We start from the raw sequence: 10,775 nt of genomic DNA on the forward strand, positions 1-10,775 counted from the left end.
TCCTTGGTTGCCTATAAAAACCTGTAGACTGATTTTCAAGCGAAGGGAGCGGGTCGCTTTTTCTGGGAAAATCCAAAGGATGTGACGTTTATGCACGCTCCCGAGAGCCTTGCCTCAGTGATTCTCTTATGCTATTCAACAGCAACAACAAACTGCAACACTAGGTAACGTTATCTTAGAGATGGAATCCAGCAAACGTCCGGCTCCCAGCACAACACCAACTCCTACACAAACTCCGAGTAAGCCAAAAAAAAAAACATTTATCTACTGAATCCCATCTGGCTAAGCGGGAACGTGATCGTGGTCATGCGAAAACTAGAGTGAACATCAGCAGGGCATTTGATTCCTGGAGGGAACTTCGTTCGATTTTAGGGATCAAAACCGACCCTGAATTGGCGTTCTTCTTATTGGACAGGTAAGCTTACATAACTGCAAAGCATGTGAAGTATAGTGCCATAAGAACTGATCTGTGTAATTATAGCTAACTTGATCTTGCCTGCACAGTAACTGTCATAATCAATGTTAATCTGTAATTATTCAGCAAGGTAAACCACAATAACACATGAAATGAATGCTAGACAATGTTCAAGATAATGCAAAAAGCTCCATTAATTAGTTTAACGTAACTTGGTTATACATAAAATATATACATTCTATTATTATAAAACAATAGCGCATCGATATATCAAAATGACAGTTGTGATGGAATCCTATCAATACTGAATTGTGTCAACATATTTATAATGTACAGGCTATTTTATAAACAGCTGTCATCATCCACCAAATTTAGCTAACTGCTATTGATAAAGCTGGCTAGCTAGCTTTAACATAGGCTATCGTATAAATGGAGTCAATGTATCATGCAAAGAAAAGTGATTACTTCAAACTACAGTCTCGCATAGTCAGACCTATATCCACACTTTGTTTTAGCCCTGTTCTAGCACTGGAGAGTCAAATATAATATACATTCTCAAAGTTTGTAGTAAAAAAATCATAACTGTGTAATTTTAATTATGCTACCTCATCTGTCAACATGATGTCGTTGAATCACGTTCAGTCTCTTTGTATGTTTCATCATTGTTTTGGTCCGTGCTTGCTCGCTCGCGTCCCTATGGAGTGTGTGCACGAGCATGAGCAAAAGGTAGCTGGCTGCAGTTCACTTAACGGCCACAGGTGTCATTAATAACAAGGGTTTCTGAATCTTACATACTGCACCTTTAAACCAAAGACGTTTCTAAATTCAAATTGCACTTCAAACGAAACGAAAAAAGCAATTAAAATAAAGAAGTGGTAAAAAAATTAAAATAAATCATATATAACCACCTTTCCATTTACCATCACGCAAGTATCCATCTATGACAACAGGTGGAAAAATACTAACACAAATTAAGATCTAAAAACAATTATAAATGTAAACGTAATAATTAAATGATGATAACAATCACTGAAATATAAATTATGGTTCGAGGTGAACGTTTTTTTGTATTATTTAATAATTTAATCACAGATATATAGGCTATATATATATAAAGTGACCCTGCAGAGTTGCGCTCACAACAAACTGCTCTGTGGAAATAAAGCAAACGCACCTCAGAGCACCTCCTGAGCTGAGATGGTCTGAGGTCATTTGCAGCATTCTCACAGACGATACTATACTTGCAAAAAAAATTCAGAAAACTGAAACAAAGAAAGAGTGAGAACCCTTTAAAATACACGTGTTCCACGAGACTGCACGCCTCTGAACAAACAGTGCATCAGACATGAGCCTAGATGGCTATTCTGTCATCTGTTCTTAAAAATATAATAAAGTGTGTTTCTTCAAGCGCGTGTCTGTGTGTCTAACAGCATTTCTTGTGTCATTCTGAATCAGAGACGTCTTACAGTTACCCACCATGCACATTATATTCGCAACCTGCTATTAAACGTCTTCCATCAGTGCACGTACTTGCCATCCTGTTTAATTTGATACGTTGGTAAAGAACATCTGGCTTTCAATGCATTATTTAGGTTCATTTATCATGGGTCGCAAACTCTTCATTAGGCAACTAATCTTTATTTAAGGCAATTCTGTTCGTTAGGCTATTGTATTGATATTGGAAGTTCCATTCATAATGTTTCCCCCTTGTACCCGGTATAAAATTTCACACCGGTGTTGCTCCTTGTACCGAGTAAAACAGGTAACACCATGGCAACCCTAGTCATTTATTCGCTATTTACAAATGAGAGAGCGAGCATGAAGCATGAAGTGCTGCCGTAAGTAAGAACTTGTTTACTTTTTCAGTGTTAAAATAGTCTCTTCTATCCCAGCTTAATATGCAGAGACAACTATAAGTATGCCATTCATTGGTTAATTTTCTCAAAAACTGTAAACACTGTGTCTCTGTGGAGCTATAAAAATTCCTGTGTTTGTTTTGAGCAACCCGTTAGACCCGCCGAAACAACGTAACTCAACCAATGGCTTGATTTAGGGGCGGGACTATCTGACTGTTTGAACAACAGCAAACGTTGGGCGTATTCAGAAAGCTGTTTTGAAAACATTGTTTATTTTTGCAACTCAGCTTTAAGGGGGGTTGTTAGGCACAACTCAAAGCGAAATTTGGTTGTTAACTTGTTGCGTTAATATAGAATTCAACTGATGAGCGGTCACAGGTGTGCGTATTTTGGCTATTTTACAACAGCTTCGAATGTGGCTCATCCGATCAGAATTCCGAGTCGGAAGACTCTGAACTATCTGTTTTAGAATCTCAGAAAATGTCCACACTAATATGTTTTCATCTGAAAATGCATAAATTTCACTGTTTATTCCTCTCACCCACACTAGAAAGCTGCTTTCTTCCACCGAAAACACATACTCTCGAAAACACTCTCTATAACCGCATACTTTGAAAAAGCGATGACCTTAAGAAACTGAAAATGGAGGTGGCCTTAGTTTTACTGTTTTGTGACATTTATTATTTAACTCAAGTGTTACATAATGTGAAGCTGTTTTTCCAGACTTCTCATTCATTTATTATGAATAATCATATCTTTTGGTTCACTTACTTCAAGTTCCAAATAAATGAGAAAAATAATCATAATCAAAAGGATTTAAAATAGGCATTACCACATGGTTATTTAATATATATATAAAAAAAATTCCCCTTGAATTTCCAACAAATATAACTATATCATGATATATACTGTTACTGTGATATAAAATTACTCATACTGTCATAGCCAAAGAGTTTGGTAATACTGCCAACCCCTAAGCAACGAATTTGTGATAACACCACCATATCATTACAAAATCTACACTAATGAGCTACAAAACTGTTACTTCTCTTTTCTGTGAATCTTACCTGATCTGCTTGGCATAGCTCAATTCAATCTCCGACCGCTCCTTCACAAACTTGGTGTAGCGCTCTAAAAACTCAATGCCCCATTGAGTGTGCTTCTCTAGATTATCAAACTGATCCTGCAAAGGAGAGAAAAGATTTTAATCTGACAGGCTGAAAGTTAGGGCTGGGTTTTGATACAGATTTCCTGATTCGTTCCCATTCCGATTCACAAGCTCTCGATTCAATTCCGATTTCGATTTGATTCTATGTCAATTAATTTGGGTATATTTCAGTTATATTGTCCCTTTTGCTTACAAATGAAAGAAATTATCTCCCAGCTAATGCTGTTAATTATACAGGGGATCTTTTAACTAGGTACATTATGAAAATATTAATTTTACTAATTATATTTTATTCATTATCATTTTAGTCACATTCTAGCTTTTCAAAAATGAACAAATCCATCAATTAAATCACTAAATATTATATTATATTGCATATATTATTTTTGCTACATGCTTTTTGTTTAATTGAATAATTGGTACTATTTACAGGTATTTACACTGATTTGTTGAATACGTGCTAAAAACTGGTACTGTCTCTTTAACAAAACCAGCATTTCTGTAAAAAGTGTTTGTAAATGAGCGCACTCGAATGTCTTTACCTCATCCTTATTGAATTAAATGTATATGTTTTGTTGTTTTTGATCAACAACTGACTGTAGAGAACAGAAAGTGCATTTAAAGAGACATTATTCAATGACAAATGGGTTGCGTGGATCTTGTCTTTGGACACACATTGCACGAACAACTTTTACTCTCAACACACAGTGAAAGGATCTCGCTAAATGAATACATCACCACTAAACTACACAATTACTGGTGAGTGAAATCTAAACATTTACCAGCCAGTTGTCAAATATATACATTTTTGTCACATAACGCAAAATTTGGTTGCAAATGCGAGTTATTTCCTCTCACTGTAGTAGAGTGTTGTGAATAGAGTAAAAGATCGATCTTGGAATTTAGGAATTGACATCGATACTGTTCAAATGAACAACGCGATGCATCAGTATGTGCTGACATTGGCAACATGTCTGTTCTATTATTCAGCACTGATGGCTCTCTAACTACATGCCTATTGCTATATACACAGTACAAACTTCACAAATGTGAATTGAAACCATATTAACCATTAGCTTTCAGTTACACATCACACTGATCTGATTGATCTTCTGCGACTTCCATAGATGGAGTACAGCCTCTAAATAAGGGGTCGGCAACCTTTTTGACATGGAGTGCCATTTTTTATTTTCCTGGTCAATGGCTGTGCCGACCAAAAAACATTGCTGTTTATCAAGCGCTGAAACAAAATGGTGCAAAATAATATGTAATAATGTTAAACATTGTAACAGTCACCTCTTTGCAACCTGAAATTGTTCAAAACGTGAATCTTTGTGACACCTGTGCTAAACAATCTAGACAGTACAACGAATAAAACAGAACGCAGGTGTCTCGACATGCGTTTTTGAAACCTGAAGTTATTTTTTACTTGACACAGTGCCTACACATTTGGAATCTGTTTCCCCCTAGCCCCGATAGGGAATGGGGTTATGGTTATGGTTATGGTTAGGGTAGGTAGGGTAGTGTAGATTAGGGTTAGGGTAGGTAGGATAGGGAAGGGTTAGGCTTAGGTTTGTGCATGGGAGAACACATTCTGACAGCGGAGAATGTTACCATCAGATACTGTTCCCCCCATACAGATCTGCTGGGGGGAAACAGATCCCAACAGGGAAACAGAATACGACACAGGACCGGTGTCCTGCGTGAGACATAGGAAAACAATGGAAAAACAGAGTAGACACACGCAAAAACACGTTCGGTGTGAACGGCCCCTAACTCATGGGTGAAAAAAGTTCTGAAGTCCTGTATATTTTTAAATAAATTACAAACTCCAACCAAAAGTCCTACTTGAAAAATTGACCCGAACCCAGCAGACCTCTAACGTGAACCGCTCTAAGAGCGCTGACAACAGTGTATTCGCACATATACCCAGAACATCATGTCACCCCTCAAGCGTTTTTTGCGGAGCATTCCTACCAGGGCGTGGACCCCCTGACATCCGGGGCCCCATGCAATTGCGTGGTGGTTAAAACCGCTACTGAGTACACTAGCTTATAGAATGCCACAAAGCTAACAGACATGGTTTAAAAGCCACAAAACTCTTAATTTGATTTCATGGGGTCTTCAACCACTAGGATATGCAACCCCTACATTTGTATGTGTATGCATATTTTATCCAGAGATAAAGCCATTACAGTACAATGCTGTTACCATGTTATTCCCTAAAATGTTGAGGGTCCATACAACCATTTCCTACTTGGCACAAAGAACAAGGATCTGTCTTGCCCATGGGAGACAATATGAACCCATAAAAAACCTGTTACATGCTCAAGTAGAGCAAACAATGTAACAGTGTTACATGTGTTACAGATACACTGGCACTTTAACTGATACTTTGTTGTAACATCACGAGCTTTTATGTGTTGCAAAAGAATAATAAGATGAGAATACACATGCATGATAGGAGTGACCTGTGCACCTGCTCCAGCATGCCTCAGTATTCACTTTGCATGTGGTTAGGGACAGCATTGGCCCAGGAGTATTGTTATCCAGGGTATTTACTCAACGCTTATGGCAAATAACTGCATTCAACGAGCTTTGCGGAGCATGCATTTGCTTGCATTAACATATCTGTACGTGCATGCACAAGGTCCAATGGCCAAATCGTAGATGAAATCAAAGATTCCTGTCATTTGCGGTTTGCGAGACTGTAAAATGGGCGGTACGGCGTGTGAGGTGGGCTATTGATCACTGGTGGGCATATACCTGATTGCTAATGGAGATCTTCACATATTTTGTGCAATATATGGCTTAATGTCTTGCAGATGCATTCGCCTCTATGCCCATCCATCCATGCATCACGGCTGTACTCACCCACAGCTCCGTCCCCCAACTGCAGTTCATGGTTTCAAGGCAATTCCTCCGCGATAATCCTCTGTTCGAATGCATGCGTGATTTTTGACCAGGAATAGCTTTCAGGTCATACAAAATAATACTAACTGGTATATTACCAGTGTATACCGTCAAGGATTGGTACCTCGATCGGTGAGTCCGTCCGTTTTCACCTCCGCATTCTGCAAATTGCCGATGAAACTGGAAATGAAGATAATGCCTCTGTATTCTAGATCTGTATTCATTCACGCGCCTGGGACACAGAGCTAGGCGGTCACGCGCGCAGAGCCAAATCCAACCACACCACAGGAGTTACTCATATATTAACTGTTCATAAGATGTGTGTTAGCGTATTCAAGCGACTAAAAGACTACTTAAATAAAAAAATAAAAAATAATAATAATAAAAAAATAAAAATAAAAATTTTGCTTGTCTTTTTCAAATAAAAACATTAATGATAAATAGAGGAACATTAAATGGACCCCCCAATCCGTGTATCTTCCGTTCATTCCATATCCGTTTAGAAATCAAAAAGCGAAAAAAATAAATAAATAAATAAATAAATAAATAATAATTTGCAATTATTTGCCTTGGTAAATTATTCACTAAAACAGCTGCCCCTGGAAAATTAAGTTTGAGAAAAATGACCTTAATATTGATTTTGTAAATTCGATTTTCCGATTATCTGTAACTCATCGGTAGGCTGTTATTTCCTGAAATGACCACGGAAGTTCGCGTAAATGCTAACGAGGATTGACACTTTTAACCTACTTTATATTCTGCTGTTCCTGTGAGGATCATAGATGCTGGAACTTAGTTTTGATATGGGGACGTGGGAAAAGCTAATAATTACCAGAGTTTCTCCCTGATTTTAATCTCGTGCGAATTGGTCATGCCAGTAATTTTTACAGACTGCACGTTCACGCACCATTAAAGATTATCCCGTGGACTATTTTACCTTCTATAAAACGCCTGGTATATAATTCTGTGCAAACTGACATGCTGGTAAAAAGCCAGTGAATCTGCACTGTCCAGCCTGTGAACCCTTTAACTTTCGTTGTTTTTCAAGTTATTCAAGTGTCTGAAGTGTAATATATATATATATATATATATATATATATATATATATATATATATATATATATATATATATATATATTCAGTTAAGAAAATGAGAAAAGTAGCTACACAAGCATTCAAAATTGTGATTTGCCCCCGGGTTTCAGAACATATTTTGCAGAGGGACAAATATAATGTGAACGTATTTTCCTTTTTTTTACTTTATTTTATTTTTTATTCAAGAGTGTAATATAGGATTTCAGGCTCGCTAACATCACCAGTTATGTTATATTTTGCCAGATATTCCAATCAGTTTCTTCTAATAATCCCAGATCCAGTGTATGATCATGTTTAAAATGTCCTGCATAATTAATGCACTGCAATAAATATTCTGAAAGGTCAGTTACGTGGCGACAGTGTGTAAATGCAGAAGACACACCCATCTCTATGATTTCTGCAGACATTCAAATCGACAGTAAATTTACAGACATATGCAGTAACAACATACAGACATATAAAACATATCCCGTCCGAATAGTGCTTTTCTTCCACCTCAAAAGTCCCTTTACTGTATATCCCTAAAAAGCACCATGATAACAATAGTTTTTCCACAAAATTCCATATTTACTATACTATTATTTATCATCTGAATAATCACATCCTCGTACCCCACGTAAAATACATATTAGTTCTCTCATCTTTACTCCCCCTGCTGGTCACTTTTGTAAGTGTCGATGAGAAGAGTTATGTAAATTAAAATAGGAGTTGTTTATTTTATTTTTATTTTTTTAGATTTTTGTTTTTCTTCTCTTCAGTTGTAGTTTTGAGAAAGGAGAGTGAGAAACAAGAAATAGAAAAAGGCTAGATTAAAAAAAAGAATCAATTTCCTCCGTAATTCCTCCATAATTAGTGATAAAACTGGTTTTATCAACAGATTAATGTTTAAAAAAGGAAAACTAAAGTAAAAAAAAAAAAAAAACACCTTTTCCTTAAAAGCCTAAGCCTAATATATATATTAGTAAAATGTAGACAGAATTGACTTTTTACAGAACAGAAGAGAAGAGAAGAGAAGGTTTAATTTCATACTGCGATGGGAAGAAATATCCACCAGGACTTTTAGCAAACCTTTACTTTGAAATAAATAAATAAATAAATGCTCTTCAGATGACCAACTTCCTGTTACAGTAATTAGGTTTATGTGGGTTCCGGCACATGTGGGTATAAAGGAAAATGAGGAGGTGGATAAATTACCAATTAAATAACCAGCTGGCCCCCATCTTCACACAGATCTTCAATAAATCACTGGAGCAGTGTGAAGTCCCATGCTGCTTCAAACGTTTCACTATCATCCCCATCCCAAAGAAACCAAAAATCACAGGACTTAATTACTACAGACCTGTCGCCCTGACGTCTGTGGTCATGAAATCATTTGAGAGACTGGTGTTGGCCCACATGAAGGACATCATTGGACCCTTTCTAGATCCCCTTCAATTTGCTTATCAAGCAAACAGGTCTGTGGATGATGCAGTCAACATGGGATTGCATCATATCCTGCAACATCTGGACAGACCAGGGACATATGCAAGGATCCTTTTTGTAGACTTCAGTTCAGCTTTCAACACCATCATCTCAGCTATTCTCCGGACTAAATTACACCAACTCTCTGTTCCCACGTCTATCTGTCAGTGGATCATCAGCTTTCTGACAGACAGGCAGCAGCTTGTGAGACAGGGGAAATTCACTTCTAGCACCTGTACAATCAGCACTGGTGCCCCCCAGGGATGTGTGCTCTCCCCACTACTCTTTTCCCTCTACACCAGTGACTGCATCGCCAGTGACCCCTCTGTCAAGCTCCTGAAGTTTGCAGATGACACCACTGTCATCGGCCTCAACCGAGATGACGATGATTCTGCATACAGAAGGGAGGTTAAACAGCTGGCTGTCTGGTGTAGTCAAAACAACCTTGAGCTGAACACGCTCAAAACAGTGGAAATGATTGTGGACTTTAGGAGGAACCCCCCAACACTGACCCCCCTCACCTTTCTAAACAGCACTGTGGCAGCAGTGGAGTCATTCAGGTTCCTGGGCGCTACCATCTCACAGGACCTGAAGTGGAAGACCCACATTGACTCCATTGTGAAAAAGGCCCAGCAGAGGTTGTACGTCCTTCGCCAGTTGAGGAAGTTCAACCTGCCACAGGCGCTGCTGATACAGTTCTACTCAGCAGTCATTGAGTCTGTCCTCTGCACTTCAATAACTGTCTGGTTTGGTTCAGCTACGAAATTAGACATCAGAAGACTACAAAGGACAGTTCGAGCTGCTGAGAGGATTATTGGTTGCCCCCTGCCCCCCCTTCAAGAACTATACACTTCCAGAGTGAGGAAAAAGGCTGGAAAAATCACTCTGGACCCCACTCACCCTGCCCATTACCTTTTTGAACTGTTGCCTTCTGGCCGACGCTTCAGAGCTCTGAGCACCAGAACCGTCAGGCACAGGAACAGTTTTTTCCCTCAGGCTATCCATCTCATGAACAGTTAAAACTGCCCCTTTGAGCAATAACTATGTGCAATACACAGCTTAGTCTTTTAATATTATCCAACACATCCTACCTCTTCTGCCATTACATTCCCTTGCACTGTACTTAACCAAATTGTATTTAGATTTGCACTACGTATGTGTGTGTGTGTGTGTGTGTGTGTGTGTGTATGTATGTATATGTATGTGTGTATGTGTATGTGTGTGTGTATGTATGTGTGTGTATATGTATGTATATGTATGTGTATGTGTATGTGTATGTGTATGTGTGTGTGTGTGTGTATATGTATGTATGTGTATGTGTATGTGTATGTGTATGTGTGTGTATATGTATGTATATGTATGTGTATGTGTATGTGTATGTGTATGTGTGTGTGTGTGTGTATATGTATGTATATGTATGTATGTGTGTGTATATATATATATATATATATATATATATATATATATATATATATATACTATATATATATACACACACACACACACACACACACACACACACACACACACACACACTGCCGGTCAAAAGTTTTGAAACACTTACTCATTCTTTATTATAATTTTTATTTTCTTCACATTTTTGAATAACAGTAAAGTCATCAAAACTATGGAATAACATAAATGGAAATATGGGAATTATGTTGTGACTAAACAAAATCCAATATAAATCAAAACTGTGTTATATTTTAGCATCTTCAAAGTAGTCACCCTTTGCCTAGAATTTGCAGACATGTACTCTTGACATTTTCTCAACCAACTTCTTGAGGTATCACCCTGGGATGCTTTTTAAACAGTATTGAAGGAGTTCCCATCTATGTTGGGCACTTAGTGGCTGCTTTTCTTTATT

The 10,775-nt window shown here is 37.8% G+C and overlaps 1 protein-coding gene across 3 annotated transcripts in view; it reads right to left on the reverse strand.

Moving 5' to 3' along the window:
* Positions 1–6,560, reverse strand: part of LOC127415211 (formin-binding protein 1-like) — a 48,682-nt gene extending 42,122 nt beyond the window's left edge. For all 3 annotated transcript variants that reach the window (XM_051653855.1, XM_051653856.1, XM_051653854.1), the window contains exons 1-2: positions 6,314–6,560; positions 3,339–3,454 (exon numbers count right to left, since the gene is read on the reverse strand). In XM_051653855.1, coding sequence (XP_051509815.1) covers positions 3,339–3,454; positions 6,314–6,388 — 191 coding nt within the window. In that variant the 5' untranslated portion in view covers positions 6,389–6,560. The remainder of the gene's footprint in view (positions 1–3,338; positions 3,455–6,313) is intronic.
* Between the last annotated feature and the right edge of the window lie 4,215 nt (positions 6,561–10,775).

The sequence above is a fragment of the Myxocyprinus asiaticus genome, chromosome 24 (genome assembly GCF_019703515.2).
Source record: "Myxocyprinus asiaticus isolate MX2 ecotype Aquarium Trade chromosome 24, UBuf_Myxa_2, whole genome shotgun sequence".
Classification (NCBI taxonomy): domain Eukaryota; kingdom Metazoa; phylum Chordata; class Actinopteri; order Cypriniformes; family Catostomidae; genus Myxocyprinus; species Myxocyprinus asiaticus.